Genomic DNA, 18,243 nt, shown 5'->3' on the forward strand with positions numbered 1-18,243 from the left:
GGACCGAAAATGCACATTTATACTCCAAGAGTGGGAAGTGCAGAAGGAGCCTCTGCCATAGAGCCGGGGGGGGTTGATCGGGAACGGGATTCAGAGGGAGTGAGTCACGGGGAATGGGTGCACGTGAAGCGTGAGCCCGTGTTTTCCTCCCAAGGCCAAGATCCAGAGCAGCGACACTGTGTCTGACAAGCCGGAGGCTCACAAGGGGACTGAGGAGCCACGGAGAAGGAGCGTGATGGATGCAGGTCATTACCCGATCGCAGGTTAAACAGAGCCACGGGGCGAGTTGTGTATCACATCCGCCACCACTGTAGGAGACATAATGTGCCTCATGCCTACCCAAAAAGAACGCTTTTCCCAAAGCCACTCTTGTGATTTGAATTCATACTTTTTCACTCTTGAGACTTTTTAACATAGGAGGCTGTTTTTTTTCCTCCTGTCACTTTTACACCATCTCAGTCCTTTGCTGGGACACTGAGCATATACTTACATTGGACCAACCTGTATCGTTTTTGTCACGACTTGTTTTATACATGCACATATTTCTGATTTAAAAGTTTTAGTTCAAGAGCTGTAGTTGACGGCTTATATCTGAACAGATTATGACCCATTAAACAAAAGTCCTTTTAGATGGATGCTGCTCCTCCGGGAGGTTTGTGGACCAGGTGGGTCTTTTCCCAACCCATTTGGGAGGGGACAAAAAGCGACGGCAAACAGAAAATAAATCTCTTTCTTGAATTACTTGGGACTCGCAGCAAAAATCATTCAGAGCCAAACGGCGTGCGTTAACCCACGCTGATGTTTCTTTCAGGCGGATACGCGCCGGTTTCTGAGGGAGGCGGCTCTGGCCGCCATGTTGGGTCTCTCGGGGGGGGGCGGGGGGGGAGTCAGCTTTGCTGGCAGGGCTGCGGGGACAGCCCCGGGTTTGTACCGAGGCCGCCCGTCAGGCTGGTTCAGAATCGAGCTGGAGGTTTTTAATCCGGCCCCGGGAATACCCCAACTACAGCGGACGGGGGGACCGGCGGACCCCGGCAGCGGCGGGGTGGGGGGGACGGTGGCGGGTGTGACACCGAGCGGCACTTCCGGCCGCCGCCGGAACCTTCCCGTGCTGCACCGCGGCGGCTCCGCAAGATGGCGGCGCCCGTTGGCCGCTGCCTGTGGAGAGGTGAAGGGGTTTCGCCGTCTCTCTCACCGGCGGCTTTTCCCTTGGTGGTGGGGCAGGGGGCGGCCCGGAGGGGCGGTGGGGACTGCCCGGGCGGGGGTGGCGAGCGGCTCCCGGGGAGGCGACGCGACACGACACGACGGAGGCTGGGCAGCCCAGGCGCCTGTCTGAGGCGATGTTTTCTTTTCCCTCGCAGCGCTGGCCCCGCATCGCGGGTGGACCTTCCCCGGGCTCAACCAGCGCCTGGCTGCCGCCCCTGCCATGGTGAGCGCCGCGCCGTCCGCTCGGCCCTATGCTGCGGCAGCCAAGTGAGTGCGTTCCCTTCTCTGCGAACCATCTGTCTTGGCCGTCGGGTGTTTACAATGTCAGGGGGTCCTGGTGGCGGTAGGAGGAGAGTGTGTGCTGTTTTCGGTGTCTGCAGTGTCATGTTAACGGCTGAGCTGGGTATGGTGGTATCCCATAAGTTGTTAGCTCCTAAAGAAACAGCCTGGAGAGCGAAGGTCTAAACTGGACTTGCAGGGAGTGTTTTCTCTTAGTTTTCTAATAATGAATGTAATAGTTATGGCAGAGGATTTACCTGATATTTTTGATGTGTGCTTTTAAAGGGTATTATAGCTTAAGGGGTACTGTCAGCCTGAAAGCAGATGAGTTTACGGAATCAGTTTCAAACAGTTCCTCTTCTTGCTTCAGGTTGCTTTTTGTTGTTTAATTTGTTATCTCTTTAAAATGTCAGTGTAAGTGGGAGAAGTAAAATAGACGTCTGTGTAGAACAGTGAACGTGCTGTACCTCAAGTGTTCTGAAGTTGTGTAGTCTCTTTCACCATAGTTAACGGAGGAATGGAGTATCTTGCTATTACTTTAATATTTTTTCCTTGATTTGAGAGCCTTTGAAAATAGGTAGGAGGATAAGGATTGGGCTAGTCTTTCTTTACTGCATGCAAAACAGTACAGGAAAGGGAGGAGATACCTTTTCGAAAGGTGGGACTGCCATGATCCACTGTAAGAAGAAAAACCCTGCAAATGGGGCTCCTTCTGATTATCAGGATGGTGTGTGGGATTTGCTTGTATTTAGAAGCAGCTTGGGCAGAGTGCCCACTGCCAGGCCATGTGAAGGCAAGACCTGTAAAAGTGTGCTATCTTAAACTGGTTTCGCTTTGATACAGTAGCGGGTCATTAACTTGGTTTTATGCTGCATAGATGTGGCTATGTTGTTTGAGGAGCTTAATTGCCTTCAGAGTTTTTGCTTTCTGAACGTTTGATTTCTGTCTTGGTCGTCTGAGACAAGTAACTGGGATGAATTTAGGGATGCTGTTCATCTTTGTATAGAACATTCCTTGTTAACTAATTTTTACTCAATAAGCAACACATGACAATGCCTACGTTTTTTCTTTTGGAACACATGCGGAAGTCTTCAGTTCATGATCTAACAGTCTTTTTCGTTTATCTTAGAACTCCAAAAAAAAGTTCACAAAAGACCAAGCGGGAAGAACCAAAAAAGAAACAAGTAACTAGGAGGTGGCCGCTGATGAGCAAGCCTGTGGACGATGTATACTTGACGTGGTATTATGAGCGGCCATCCTATGATGTGGAAGAGGCTGTGGGTATGCTAAAGAAATTTCAGGAATTGGACTTCACTTACCCCAAACAGTATGTCTATATTAACGTATTCCTAGATATGGCACTACAGAAAAAGGTAGGTTGGAAGTGTATACAGATTTTGATACTTTTTTTTTCTTTTTTAACATGGGAAGGCTGTGTTTTAAGTGCAAAGCAGATGCTGCTGTGAGCCTTCTCAGTTGCCCCTTGTGGCTTCTCTGATTGTCGGAGTAAGTTGAGCTTTTGCAGGTGGCTTTGTGTCTTTATACAAGTATAACTATTACACATCCCTCATACTCCTGAGGTGAAGATAGCACCATTGTGGATTTTGAAAATAGGCTATTATGTGACTGAAATTCTGGACAGAACTGATCAAACTAAGCATTATATCTATTTGGGCTTTCCACTTAAAAGATGTGTTACCAAAATCACGTGTGTGTTTTGTTCTGGGATGATTGTAACAGGTAGAAGTGTGAAGACAAGCTTCCCACCTCTGTCCTTCATCTTGGGGTTTTTTTTTGTTTTTTTTTTTTTGTTTGTTTTTAATAATGTTCCTTGAAAGTATGCTGTCGCTTGTTTGCCCATGATGTTTTTGATTTAAAGGGGTCTAGCTCAGTTCAGTCTTTCTCTAAAAGTCCTTCTGCTTCCCCCACAAGTAGAAAACAGGCCACATGAGAGTTGGTTTCTTTGCATGTGTAACTAAATATCCCTTTAGTATACTAGGGGTCCCTTGGAGCTGGAAATTAAGTTCATGTTTAAAGAAATGCAGCTCTTGCTCCTGCTTTCAGAGGCTGTGTAGTATGCTTAAGGCTTGGTGAGCAACACCTTCCTTGCCGATGCTTTGCATCGGCTGTTGCATCGGAAACATCACTTAGATAAGCTGCAACTACAGCACAGTTTGTTATTGACTGCACCTGAGCCTGGTAGCAATCATACACTGGAGCTGCTGATCCCAGCCTTTTTCTCTTGGGCAAACTGCAGTATAATTAATTCATGGCTCTTAAGTTTGAGTATATATCAGCCATAAAAAAAGCAGTCAAAACTTATGCATTGTGCTTATTTTTATGACCTCTGTGCAAAGAAATTGTGGGTAAGGTTGCTATTTAGGGCACCAGCTCCACATAATTGTATAACTTGCCCTTAAGTGCTGATTTCTTTTTTTGTTTGTTTTAATACTTTCTTTACTTAATAGAAAAAAGTGGATCCATTTGCAAGCACTGTTCTTCTTCCACATCGCTTTACAGATGAAATGAATAAGGTCTTGGTTTTCACAGAGGTGGGTAAGCCTGAATTACTTGCTTTATGTGTGTTATGTATGCTCTTACAACTAGGTCCCATGCAAGTACTATACCTTTTCTAGACTGCAAATACTTTACAGAACTCTTAAGTCCATCTAGGATTCATTTTCAGCAGCGTTGTAATGTATTAGCAAGCATCGACTTCCTTCATCGTGATAGCTTTATTTGTATGTAGATTATTCTAGCCATGCACTTAGGGAGTAAACATCTGCATAGATGTGACTAAGGAAGAGATGATTAAAGATCACTTATAGATTAAAACCTTTGTCACCTTTTTGTAATACAGGCAGACGATTTAGTGTAGCAGCTGTGTCCAATCCTGCTGTCTTAAGCCTTATTAGGCAGTGCAGATTGGAAGCGGGTGTTATTCACAGTAACTTGTGCTGTAACAGGATACCTTTGAGGGAGGAGGGGGAAAGTAACTTCTCAAAAACCCTAAACAACTTAACAGCTCTGTTCCCCAAATCTTTTGTCTGTTCTCCTAGGAGTTCACATGTGTGAAATGGTGTGTAGAGCAGTTGTAGCATCTGTATGAGACTAGTTTCAGCCTCTGCTGCTGTTCTTTGCCAGTTAATTATTCTAACAGAACTGACCTACATATATTTGTACGAGATTATCTGAGAGAATTGTCGCAGATTCAGTTGACTACCTTTTGGGCTTAATTTTTGTAAAATTCTCTACCTCAGCTACAAGGTGAGAATCCTGCTGCAGAATGGTGGGCTGGCAAAAGACCAGAGCATTGGTCTTTGGTGCTGTATCTTACAACCTTCTCTCTTCTCTTATCCCATGTGAATTTTGAGTGATCCCATGCCTTGTGAAAGTGTGTATGTGGAAAAAGATTGAGCGACTGAAACACTTGCTAGTGCTTTTGGATGGAAATGTGGAGTGATTCGGTTTATTCTTGTGAGGAAAAGCTGATTCTGGCTTTGAGCAAAACCGCACAGAGGACAGATGAGATTAACTTCTAAGTGGTCTTTGAAGCCAGAGTGTAATAGCACTTTCAGAAGCTGAATTTTACAGCTGGTTTTAATAGCACGTGCTGTGCTTTTCTCTAAGCTCAGAGTAAAATGTTGGCTCCATCCAGTGGATGATTTACTGTATTTTCCAGAGGATGGAGGTGGGAGAGAAAGGGCTTTTGATAGAGCTCTTCAGCAAATGAGCTGGGTTTTTCTCCTTCTTCTCCAGTAGAAATTGACTAAAGAATTGACTATCGCTTCTTGTTGGGACCTGGAGTGAAGTAGAATTGCTGCTCCGATATTAAATCGCTAGCATTAGATATTTTAGGTCTTTTGGTTACCTTAAACTGTTCTTTCCTTCCTAACCTGTAAATAGCCTGTTCTTATACCCAGTTGCCCAAGATAAATTGCCTATGCAGTGCTGTTGATACAGGACAGATATTACTACTTTTTTTTGTTCTCTCAACAGAATGAACAAGAAGCTGAAATAGCTCGAGAGAATGGCGCTGCTGTTGTGGGAGGAGTTGAATTAATAAAATGGGTATTTTTTTTAATTTTTTTTTTTTTTTTTTAAGAAGCATATAAATATTTTAACTTAAACAGTTACTGAGGGGGAGGGAGCAAGAAACCGCATGTTCAATAAGCTCTAGCTTGAAGTTACCAACCAGTATGAAGAGTGAGAGATGGGTTTCTGTGCTCGGACATGGTTGTAGGCCAACTTGTGTACTGAGGTGATCTATTGTATTCCTAAATATATTTAATTGGTTTTATTGCAGATTTTGGAAGATGAAATCCAAGTGGACTTCTACGTAGCTGTTCCTGCAATAATGCCTAAGCTAATACCATTAAGGAACAAACTAAGACGAAAATACCCAAGCACAAAAAGAAGTAAGAATTGATTCTTCCTTATAAATCTCAAGTAGTGAACAAGATTTAACTCTAGGGATGACACTGAATTTTTTTTTCTGAGAATGCATAGTTACATTGAGTATTAGACTGTATGTGCCTGAGCCACTTGTTTTGTCTCAGATAAGAGTAGTTTTAGGAATCTAGAACTCTGCTTTGCTCCTACAACAGGCAAATGTGGGATTACAATCAAGAGAAGTTTGCATGCTGGTTGCCCCCATGCTTGTTAGCCTTTATGAACCATAATAGTATTTTGAAGTTACCCAGGAAAACAGAAACAACTTGAAAAAAAACATTATCGCTGAGATAGTTGTGTTGTCTAACTGTTGTGCAACTGTCTGGATCCCAGCTTCGTGACTGTTCATGCTCCTTCTGCCTGTTCATTACTCCTCAACAATGGAGTTATTTATGCTTTTCCTTAGTACAGCCTGCTCCCTTATCTACATGGTCTCTCCGTTTTCATAATGCTCAAGACGTTTCTTCTTCAGGTCAGATTTTCACAGCAACAAACATCAGTCTCTCAATACTTTCGTCCTCCCTTGCTGACTTAACTTTTTTTTAGCTATGTGTCAGGGGTCTATTTCAAATATTAGGGGAAAAAAAAAAAAAGGCCTGTTTTTCAAACATAGAGTCTGTGCCAGCTGTGTGGAAGCGCTGAGTCTTGAATCACATTTCTTACTTCCCTGCCCCACCTGTCTTAACCTTTTACAGGCTGCAGGCAATGTTTTTTAGGCTCCTAAGACTGAGAATACTCCAGATACTTTTTGGAACAAATGAAAGCTATATTATGCCATTATGAACTTGGTTTGTAGCTTGTCCAGAGCCAATTTCTATTGGAGCCATCAAAAGATATGTGAGAGAACTAATGCTTCTATTTGAAGCAATTGAGTGATGGTGTAAATCTGTCAAATAAGCCCATACAGCTAGGAAACCGCTAGTCTTGACTTGTGGGAATGGCTGGATTGGGGCAGTGTGTTCCAGGTAGCGTGTAACCTTGCTGTTATGTAGCTGTAGACTTTGTTTTCAAGGAATACTTGGGGCTTGTTTGAAACCTAACTCAGTAGGTTTTGGTCTTTCAAATTGCTTTAATAGCATTAGGTAATAAAGCTTTGTTTTAGATATACATAAACAGGTTCTTTATTTGAAGTGAAGCCTTTGTTATGTTTCCTACTGTATTAGCTATTCATGTGTGCTGATTAACGAGAAGGGAAGAAACAATTTAAATAGTGTGTATGAGGACACCTTTGTCTTGTCCATGAAACTGCATTTTTGATTGGAGTTTAACTGCCTTAATTGAAAGAGTGAATTCTCTCTTTACTAATATCATACTTAGGCACTCTAACAAGCATTACTCAGAGAACTTTTTTGCCCTTTTTTTTTAAAAATTAGATTCCCTGGGCCATGATATTCCCAAAATGCTGCAGCTCTTCAGAGAAGGTCTTGAATACGTGGTAGAAGATGAGCGTGTGATCAAGACAAGAATAGCAAGAGTAAGTTGTATATAGAGTTCTTAAGTTTTCTCTACTGAGCAGAACTGAAGTTAGTATTAAAAGAGGGGGAAAAGCATGTTTTTAATCTGCATGTTCCCAATATTTTTTACCATGTCCTTCAACTGACCTGTGAAGTAAAAGGAACTCTTAACTCTTCAGCTATTGCTCTGTATGTTGTTAGTGTATGATCGTAGAAGATGGCTCTGCTAAAACTGAGAGCAAAGCATACCAGATGCGAAGAAGTTAAGGATGCCAAGAATGGGCTTTGTCTTTGCTGCTACATTGGCAATGAATCGTAATAATGAACCAAATAGGATGAAAAAGGTACTATTCCTAGTAATCTTGTGAGTGGATATCTTAACATAGAAGTCCACTCCTTTACTCCTGCTTTCCCCAGCACCCTCCTGTGAGTAAACAAAAAGGCGTATTAGTTATTTTTTTAAAGTAAATAAACTATAGGTTGTAAGTCCATGGTCAATATGCACAGGTGGATCAAAAAGTGTTTGCTTTAACCAATAATTGAAGACTCATTTAACTTTGATAACTTTAGTTCTGGACAGGAGCAAAAAGCAAGAACTGTTTGCACTACACCTGAAATATAAAATTAACGTGCACTTTGCTGTCATATAAGAAAATGGGGTATATAAGAGCATCTTTTTTTCTTCTTTTTTTTTTTAATATGTTTTCCTTAATGGTTTTTCTTTTATTTATTTATTTTCCCTGCTCCCAACTGTTTGTTGTTTTCTTTCTGTCTCTTTGTAATAATGCCTAATTTTTAGTTTAACTGATCCTGGTGCAGAAAGAAGGGGCACAAGATGTTGAACCCCCAAAGTTTTGTGTGGCGCTGTTAGAGACAAGCAAGTTTATTAATTCTGCCTCGCTGCTTTGAGTTGTATGTGTGAATTTCAAGGGCTTGCTTGTCTATATGACACTTAAAACTAAGGTTCTTGGGAGTATTCTGCTGATGTGTGTTATATATTACACTTTGATACAGGCGGGAAGTATCTTTAGCTCTTTATAAGTTTAATGGACCGTGTGAAATGTCTCAAATCCATAGATCAGTCTTGATTTCAAGTATTGTGACTTTAATTTTTGCTTTGGACTGCTTAAACTTTAATCATTTAATACTGTAGATCAGCCTAAAAAGACCTGCAAATTAAACTCATTGTCAAGTTTCTTCTTGCTTAGTAAAGAAGAAAAATCAGTTTTTTAATGAAGGTGAATGAAGAACTCTGATGTCTTGACAGTATCCTGTGCAATTGTGGCTTGTTCTGCTTAGTGTGGCGTCGCGCAGCTGTGGCTCATTTCTGAAGTTAAAACCACGTCCTGTTACTGATGTAAGATGTTGGTGTTACAGATGATGTTAGGTTCTGCGTCTGGGCAGCTCAGCCCTGCAGTTTCATGGCATTTCAGAAGATTTGGTGCAGCCAGAGATGTCACTCTGTACAAGAAAATAAGTTCTTGTGAATGAACTCTTCATCTTGGATCAGAAACAGTACGATGAGGGTTTGCTTACAGACCAAGTTCATATGTGTGAACTTAATGTCAGTTACGTGGCAGAGGTGACTAACACTCCACACACAGTGTGATATGTTTTGTCACACTGTTGTGTACCGAGTTGTGTGCAGCGGGATGACTCGGTGGTTATGGCTTGTGTGAAATGTCTCCACCCTCTCTAGCTACGATCCCTTACCTGACCTAGTTTTCCTACTGTTTGCGCAGTGGCGCTGGAAAGAAATCGAGTGCAGGCAAGGCTCTGGGATGCTGTGAGAGCCTCGAGTGGTTATGCATATCTGCTCGCCACTAAATCAAGAGCTTTTTGAATTTAAATCTTGTCAGTGAGAAAATAATAATTTATGAATTACACAGAAGCATGAAGATCTATTGCTGTATTCCAAACAGTAGTGTAGATGTTTCTGGGAGTCTGCCAAGCTGGCGTTTCTCAAAGAGATGTTTTCCCTTTAGCGCTGCTGTCTCATGTTGCCTGTTAGTTCAATTATGGCCAGTGGCTTGATGTAATGCTGTACTCCCACATAACTCGGCAGCCTCAGTGGTGTTTTCTTAGTAGTAATTGAGTTGGCAGCAGTTAAGTTTAATTAGTAAATCTGAAGTTATGAAACTGAGAATGTAAAATATTCTTTTTAGGACATGGAGCTTAAAGCAGAAGAGAAACAAATGAGGACACTCGGGATATCTCCTTCAGAATAAACCTATCTGCAGAGGGCAGCATAAAGTCTTTTTTTGTTTGTTTTTGGTTTTTTTTTTGTGAGTTTTGACAGTAAGTCTTGAGTCCAGGCCAGGTGCTGTTGATCATTACAAAATTTTCTTTTTCCTGAGTTGGAGTTGTCTTCAGAAAAATCAGAGTCCAGATGTGACACCAGGAAGGAATTTCTAATGTATCTTCCTATCTATGCAGAGAGCTGCCTGCAAAATGGTTCTTCTGTGGAAAAGAGTAAGATGGTTTCAGGAGGTGAGACTTCAAGGTTTACTCTGAAGGATGTATTTTCTGGGAAGGGGCATGTTTAGAGGAGTGCAGTTTTATTAACAGGGTTAGAAGTATGGAGAGATGCGTGCTGAACCAGAGATCTCTCAAACTTGGTACATAGAACATACAGGTGCATGAAAATGAGAGTTGAGGGAGGAAACAGAAATGGCAGTTTGCACTAGAAATAACATCTATCTCCCTCGGCTGTTAATCAGATTGAAGGTCTGAAGTGTCAGTGTCCCTTGAAAAAGAAAAAAACAAGACTAATGGATCCTTAGCTTTGAACTCCTTAAAGGAGTGGGAGGAAAAATCCTAGAGTTGAGGTAGAGCTGTTAACTCTTGCCATTTTGAACGCTTGAGAGTTGAAATATGTTTGTTGGGGGATGAGGGGCATAACGCAAAAAGCACAGGCCTGTAACAGTTGTCTTTTACCTGAGCTGTTTTTTTATTTGAGAGATCATGCGGAAGGGCTTGCTTGCCTGCAGTGCTATTTCTAAATGGTTCCAACTGTTGACAAGTCCAGGAAGAGAGAGATAGCCTTAAATTGTGTACCTCGGAGTTAAAGGTGTTGCATAGGTCCTACTGGTGCTGGACTGTACCTGAATAACGTCTTCCTGGTAGTCTTGTACTGGCAAAAGGCTTGAGTTTGGAACAAAACGGGAATGAGGATGTAGAAAAAGTTCTACCAAGTTAAATGAGGAGTAGGAAATGTCCCTTTACAACAGCCTCAGTAAGGGTATTTTTATGCCTAGATTGTTTTTTTTTTTTCCTGCAGAGTGCACGGGGCTACTAGCTCAGAAATGTATCCACACTGAGTGCCAGGATGAGAAAACGCTATCTGCACGGTCCATGTTATTATAGGCTCCTACACAGAACTCTGTTTATCCTTATTCTGACCTTCTCAGGGAGGTTCATAACTGAGCAGAAACATATGAAAGCAAGGCCACACAAAATACGTCAGTAGTCTTCTCTTATTGATACTGTCAGTCCTCCAGATGTCTCTGCAAATTGTGCAGAAATGTTGTTCTGCCGTGTTTGTCAATGCTTACCTGTTGGTTCAGAAGCTTTCTTTTTTTTTTCCTGGAAGCAGAGATGTGAGTTTCTGCCCTTGCCATGTAATGAAAGATGCTTGATGTCCCAGAGTAATGAAGTTGTCACATTATGCTGCTGCAAAGCAAAATAAAACTCGTTAGGAGTAGCTCTAAACCTCATTTTTAAAATAGATGTAGTTAACATTTTGTGCAGAGGCATTTGAAGACAAGCTCAGTAGAGTCGTGTTTTGTGTTGAAATTAGGAGAAAATCTGGTTATAATATGATGATGCAGAGGTTGCGTATTGTTATGGGATGCTGGTCAAATTACCATTGGTAATTGCCTGGCAGTTTATTGGGCTCCACAAATGTCTCATTGCAAAAAGGTAAAATAGGTGAAAAAGGTGAATCTCTTAATAGACAGTGCAAGGAGACAAAAGGTACCTGCTTGGAAGACAGAGCTATGAACACACGTCTGTTTTCATGAACTTGTTTCTTGTTTTGCATTTGACTGAAATATTTATCTCTTTTGTGGATAGTTGAATTCTAGATCTTGCTGTTGAGGGAGCCAAACCTGAAATTCTGGGTCTCTAGGGGTTTTCTATTCTTCTTAGTTTGGCTTTGTTCTTAATTTGATTCCATTAATTTTCTGTTGCTCAATCTTTCTTTTTTGATGTATAAAATTGTATGTACTGGATTTTACTTCATTTTATTTGTCATCTTTTATTTGCTGGTTCCCAAACCGTTAACTATCTTAGATAGTTATCAGGCATGTCTCAAATCACGTCTCTCCTCTGCACGTGGGAACAAGATTTTTTTTTTTTTTTTTTTTTTTTTTTGTCTGTGATGTAGAAGATGAGTGAGCCTCATTCTATATAACCTTTGCATCTGCAGGACTTGGCTGTCTCCCTCTTTTTGGAGGGAGGTTGTTTGTGCTCTTGAACTTGAATATTCATCTGAAATGCTGGGGTCCATCCTCTGCTTTATCCCACATGGTGCACACACTCCATACTGCTTCTGCCATGTAGAACAGCTTTGCCATGCCTACTTGTGGTTTTTCTTACTGGCTAGTTTCTAGCTTTATTTTCCTTCCCTCTGGTTCTTAAAGCACTGAGTTAAATAGCTGGCAATAATTTTGTTTTGCAGAGCATTAATCATTTTGTGTTAGTCATTTCTCATCTTCTACCAAGCGTTTTGGCCCTGCCATCACTGCCATTCCCTGTATGCGTGTTATATTCAAACTGCCTGGTAGTTAAGTCTGCAGCACAGCTTCAGTGTTCTGAATGATCTCTTGATACAGTTCTCTAAATACAATTTATAAAAGCAGCTGTGTGGTTAAAGCTACTGTTTTAGTAGCAGGAAATCTTTTTTGTTTTTCATTTGCATATTTAGCCAGTTGCATCCCCTTGTAGATTCCCTACAAGATGAGAATCATCGAGACTTCATGAATGAAGTTTTAAACATGATCTGTTTTGGTGAACTTGTGCAATGCTGAATATTAATAGGCAATTTCCCACTAAGCAGCAGAATTAATGGGAGGCCCCTTTAAAGATAAATATAACAGATATCCTTTTTAAAAAAAAAAAAAAAAAAAAAAAAACCACCAAAAAATCCCCCAAAACTTCCCTGATTTTTTTTTTTACAGCACCTTGTGCCGCTCTAGAGAGAAGTGTCCTAAACTTTAAATGGTAAGATAGGTAAAAATTCATTTCTGTGTTACTGTTGTATATACTATCATTTTCGAAGTCCTTTGTGGTTAGGTTGTATTTATGCAAAGTGGACTAGAAATTGATTTATAGTTGCTCCATCTGCAGGCATGGTTATTCTTCAGGAAAGCTCAGGACTTAAAGATATTTAGCTCTCCCTGCAATCGTTCTGAACAGAGTAGCTTGCACAACCTTGAAGATCTGGTCCAGAGTACTTTTGCCCATTTGGTGAAGGTTTGAATTAAACTAAATATCTAAGTGGTGATACACCACCCCTGTGTATACACAAGGATTTAGTGTGAAATACTTATTTGGAAACTGGAATGTTTATTTGGATGCGGAAGCTGTTTTGAAATACTTTGAACCCTCTGAGCATTACCTGTCTCTATGGAGCTGTCAGCATCTTAAATTATGGTATGTGATCTCTTGGGATGTGTCATGTTGTCTGAGTGAATGCAAGTTCTGTCCTATTTTCCTGTCTTAACAAATACAGAATATAAACTAATGTCTTCATATTTCGAGATGGGTTTTGTCTCATAATGTGTTGTACTTCTAAATCCTTATGTGTAATTTGTTTAGAGCAACTTGTAAATTCTGTCTCTTCTGAATGCCTCTAGACTTCATTACAAAAGATGAATGCCAAGTAGCTCACTGAAATTGTACCTGAACTTAGTGGAAGGTTTGGAAGCAAACGCTCTTTGAACCTTCATTTAAAGTATAGATTCTAATTAGTTATTACCAATGAATTGTTTTGTTTAAATGGTTCTGAGTATTCCTTTGTTTTGAATTCGATGGAGCACGATGAGTCTGTCAGCAAAGTGAAATGCTCAGCATTAAAAAACAGATTTTAACATCTGTTAATTTATGAATGATTAAGCACTTTGGAATCAGCATAACAACGATAAAGACAAATGTGTTCTGGCCTGTGTCACGGGTGAACTGCATTTGGATTGCACGGCTGCCAGAAGAGCATAAAGAGAGATTAACGTGCCAGATCTGGGAGGAGAGTAGTCAAGTGTAACAGTATTTCTATTGCAAAGTAATGCATACATTTACAGATAAGTGAGATATTAATAAAGTATGGTCATGATACATTGGGAGGTGGTGGAGAGGAGAAGGAGACCCCAATGATGCCTGTACGCTCCACTGAAACAGAGTTAATTCCGTGAGAATAAATGCTAATTATTTCTCCTTAATTCCATAACTGAAACCTCTAGGGGAAAAAAAACTTGTTTTTTCATCCAGGTAAAGATATGTGGATGATATGGGTGAGACCAGATAGCAAATTAAATTAAGTGTAGCAGGCCATTATAGCAGCTGAACATTAAGTCTGAGAAATGCATGTTGAGCTCTCCAGGAGCTGAGAGAGGTCAGTCCTGGCTTTGACCCCCCGAGGGTGTTCAGGTTGGCATGTCTCTTGGTCATGAGTTGCGTGTTCTCAAAGAGAGTCCAGATGAGATGAATAGCAGTCATGGTTTAATAATATATATGAGATATATAATATATATTATATATATATGAGAGAAGATGGAGATACTAATTTTTTTGGCAACAATGCTCACTTCCAAGTTGAATGGTCCAGTGAGGATCACATATGTGTCTGAAGTGAGGTGTGCTTGAGTGCTCTGTTAGATGAGGATATTGGGCAGAACGAGGAGCCATCAGTCCAGTTTTTCTCAAAATGCTATGGATGGGAACCGGGGTGTGTAAAAAGGGTAGGTACAGAACTGCTATATGTTTAGAGCTCAATGCTTCCATGCACTTTATGTAAAAAGTAGAAATTCCATGTAATATGTTAAAATGGGAAAGAAAAGGGGAAGAAACTTTATAATTTTAAATGATTCGTTTGGTTCTGCTGAAGTTTTTAATACCTTCCATTTTAGATGCTTGTGTTTTTTGATTTGATCTGTTTTATGGTCTTTGACAGCTACTTCTTGAAGCTTCTTTCCTCAAATGCTTTATTTATCATATGATTTTTGAGAAAAACCAATACCACCCTTGTACATATGTATTGATTTTTAAGACTTTTTACCTCTTTAAGGCTACAGAGGTGTAGGAATTTAATGTTACGAGTACAAATATGGAGCATAATGATGAGCGTATAACCATGTATAAAATACTTTTTTCCTCCAAGTCATTTGTATAAGGCTGTTAACGGGATTTGTAACTCCTTAATGGAGAACACAGAGAAACAAAATCTGTCCAAGCGTAGAATAAATAAGTACCCAGTGCTTTCAGATTTATTAATCTAGGCTTCAAGTATCACCATGGCTAACTTTGCATTATCCTTTTTCAGCTGGATATGCCTACTGAGCAGATAGTTGCCAATCTGAAAACAGTTATCAATGATATCTGCACATTCAAGCCATCAACTTACGGTAAGTAGCTGTTCCTCTAATGTAGTAGTTGAAGTAAAGCAAACAAAATTAAGAAATGAGTGTTCTTTACTGCGTTGTCATTAAATGACATCACTGCTTTGTCTGCATTGGGGCAGGAGGAGGGAGCTGTTAGCCAACTCGTTAAATCAATACCTAAGAACTTGACAGCCTGTAAGGGCGTGGATAGTATCTGCTCTCATTTATGCGAGCTCTTCATTGTGCTGTAGCACTACGTAAGTGTCTGCGTGAGGAAAGAAATGAGACGTTGTACGAAACTTGGTTTGCAGGCTTGATGCTTAAATAGATTAAAGCCATGCAAGGAAATTCTTATGAGAAATGGGGGTCTTCAGCATCTGTGTGCGTTGGTTTTACCGCGTTGATGTGATGCTGTTGTGGCTTGATGCAAAAAAAAAAAAAAAAAAAAAAAATATCTGAACCTGAAATCCACCTGCAGTTGCCTTAGGTAAAACCTATGCTTCAGTTAACATCTAGACTGAGTTAGCAACCCTGTTTGAAGGTATACCACTATTTTCTTTTCTATAACCAAGATACTTTTAAAATTTCTGGTGCTATGAAGGAAAAGCTGTTAATATTTTTTTTAATTATTATTTCTTGGCAAAAGGATCAGCTTACAAAGGGGTAAAGGTATGAATTCTGTGTGATGTTCCTGTGGGTTCTGCTCACAGAATGTGAACAACTAATGCTCTATCTGCTCTTCGTCATAATGAAGTAAACTTTAAACAAATGTCATCTGCTTAGCTGGAGTGGAAATGGTGATTTATGAACATAATTTTATGGAAGAGTAGCCTTGTACGAGCTACGAAAACAATTTTTTTATATGAATGTTGGCCTAATGTCTGCAAAAAGAATCATCTTGCATCTCTTGCAGCAATGCTGTTAATAGTAACTACTGTACAGAGAACAGACCGTGAAAAGCCAAGTACACATGCGTCTAGAAGCATTTCAGCCCAAATAAATGTATGAGGGGTTGGTTGACTTGAAATATGAGTAAATAGAAGCAGAAAGCAATGGTATTTCTGTCCTTAATAAGTTTATACGTGAACTACACCAACCTAGTTAAGGGTGACCTCTTGTGGTCTTAGCATTTCTGCTGATTTTGTGGTGTCAAGCCTGATTCTTGTGGTGGGTCTTCTACTGGCTTAATTAAAAATATTTGCCATTTGTAGGAAGCAAACTCAATAATTAATGTATCTTTACAGCAATGGAGTCTAGATATGCCTGCTAATAATCACTTCAACCAACAAGTTACAGTTCCTTAGTTCCTTCTAGACTTTCCGTGTGTAATGGCATGTCTTCATGCAGCTGTGTAGTTGTCACTAAAATGTCGTTCCTCTGCAAGTCACTTGATCTAATGCAAGACTAAAAATACCACCAGGCAAATGTTCTCAGAGTATAATGTAGATCTGTTTAATCTTCCATAAAGAAATCCGACTATTTCTGTAGTTCTTCTTGTCAAAATATTCCCTCAGCATTTCATGGTGGGATCCTGAATTAGGAATGGTTTCTTTTGTGCCCTTAGTCGTGTAGAAATATTTGGGTGATGAACAAGCTTCACCCCACATATCTTGCCAATCAGGTCCACTTCCCAAAGTGAGTTCAGTTCACCTCTATTTCTTTTCTTTTTTTTTTTCTTTTTTGGAGGAATGTGTGTGTGAAGCTTTATTTGTATGTTCTTAGGCCCAGGGGCACCGGTGATGTTAACAGCTGGTGAGGTACCAAAGGAATGAGGTAGCCATCGAGTTGGTACCTTTTACGGTGCAGAGTGGGAATTGCATTTTGAACTCAGTCTGCCAGGGTGGATGTTAAACTCTCTGTACTGAAGGGATATGTCTACAGCTGCAGTTCTGATTCTGGTTCAGTATGGATTAGTACTAAGATAAGTCAGCCTGGAGACATGAAAAGTGATAGAGTGACTAAATCGGTGGTGTTCTTTGTTTTCTAGGTCCTTTTGTGCAGAAGTTGGTTATTAGATCTTCAACCAGTGAAGGTTTGTTATTGAAACTTGATGGACTTCTGCCTCAGGTGGAGAAAGTAGAAGAAGAAGAAAAAGATGCAGATGATGAAGAAAAAGATGTCCAAGAATCTGTTAGTACCTGATGTCTTTCCTTGTAGATCTGATGATCAAGTTTGGAAAGCAAATGGTGTAATTCAAATCATACATTATGAAAAGAAAAAATAAATCTAACTTCTGAATATCACTTGTAAATTTTGTGTAACAAGAAACATTGTCGCGAACAGGAGTCTGTTGTCAAAACCGAAGACATCTTAAATTCCTTCTCTTGGTAGCCAAAAGCTCCCTAGTTTGTGTGGTGTCTTTTCTTTGCACATAATAGTTCTTACTCTAATAAAAGTATTTCTGTAACTTCTGACGTATTACTATCCATTTTCCGCAGTTGCAGCCAAAAAGGCTGGGCTTTTTCTCTGGGAATTGCAGAACGTTCAATGCTTTCGTGGTCTTGACTCGGTCCCCCCAGAGCAACTAACGCAGCTACTTGTGGAAAGCTGCTGTATAAATCACAAATGAAGGAAACTCGTTTTGATTTACTGATCCATTTTTCTGCAAAGTCAGAGATGGTGTTCCTTTTGAGTGGGTGGGAGTCACATCTGTATGATGCTTGTGATACCTCACTTTGTTTTCATTTAATCTGCATACCTAGATACTGGAGGGGTATACAGAGGATTACTGCTCTGCTACTTTGAGCCTCTGAATGCAGGTCAGTCTTTGTGACAAATTTTAATAGGTGAGGTGTTTCTAAGGAGAAACGGGATGTGTTCTGTGGGAGGAGTGATCGTGCACCTTATCTTTCAAATAATGCTATTTCATCTCTGCATAACTGATGCAATGCCCCTCGGAGACAAAGAGCACGTACATAACGGGAGCGGTGAGTAGGTAGGAGCTGTAGGGCTGTGGTCCTGCGATAAGTTAGTCATCTTGGAGGCGTGCGAGGCTCTGTAGACCTGGCTAGAAGACACTGGTTTTCTAGTGGCTGGTTGGAGGCTCCCCATCCCCTCCGCCAATGTATGAGGAGAAAAGAAAAAGGCTGAGGGGGGGTCACCTTTGGTTATCTACCTGCTTAACTTTGTTTCTCTGACTCTTAGTAGATATGCGTATCGCTTAGATTTGCCGGAAGACCTTGAAAATGAAGACTTTAATTGAAACGGAGGTCTCTTGGTAATAGAATTTGACGTAAGTGGTAGATTCCCTATAAATGAGT

General features: G+C 40.5%; 1 protein-coding gene across 1 annotated transcript; it reads left to right on the top strand.

The window, feature by feature from the left end:
* The first annotated feature begins 1,115 nt into the window (after positions 1 to 1,115).
* MRPL1 (mitochondrial ribosomal protein L1) lies at positions 1,116 to 17,394 on the top strand. The gene is made up of 9 exons (XM_082482512.1): positions 1,116 to 1,165; positions 1,359 to 1,470; positions 2,612 to 2,855; positions 3,951 to 4,034; positions 5,482 to 5,553; positions 5,789 to 5,900; positions 7,308 to 7,408; positions 14,926 to 15,007; positions 16,971 to 17,394. The coding sequence occupies exons 1-9, from the start codon at positions 1,132 to 1,134 to the stop codon at positions 17,123 to 17,125; spliced, it is 996 nt and encodes a 331-aa protein (XP_082338638.1). The 5' UTR covers positions 1,116 to 1,131; the 3' UTR covers positions 17,126 to 17,394.
* Positions 17,395 to 18,243: the final 849 nt, after the last annotated feature.

The sequence above is a fragment of the Vanellus vanellus genome (assembly GCF_965231255.1).
Source record: "Vanellus vanellus genome assembly, chromosome: 4".
Lineage (NCBI taxonomy): Eukaryota > Metazoa > Chordata > Aves > Charadriiformes > Charadriidae > Vanellus > Vanellus vanellus.

What these genes read in the sequence shown, in the direction of transcription:
- MRPL1 (XM_082482512.1), top strand. Translation starts at nt 1,132, where the DNA reads ATGGCGGCGCCCGTTGGCCGCTGCCTGTGGAGAG. An exon ending in ATATGGCACTACAGAAAAAG is followed by an intron (nt 2,856 to 3,950) that starts GTAGGTTGGAAG and finishes TTTACTTAATAG; the next exon opens with AAAAAAGTGGATCCATTTGC. An exon ending in ATACCCAAGCACAAAAAGAA is followed by an intron (nt 5,901 to 7,307) that starts GTAAGAATTGAT and finishes TTTAAAAATTAG; the next exon opens with ATTCCCTGGGCCATGATATT.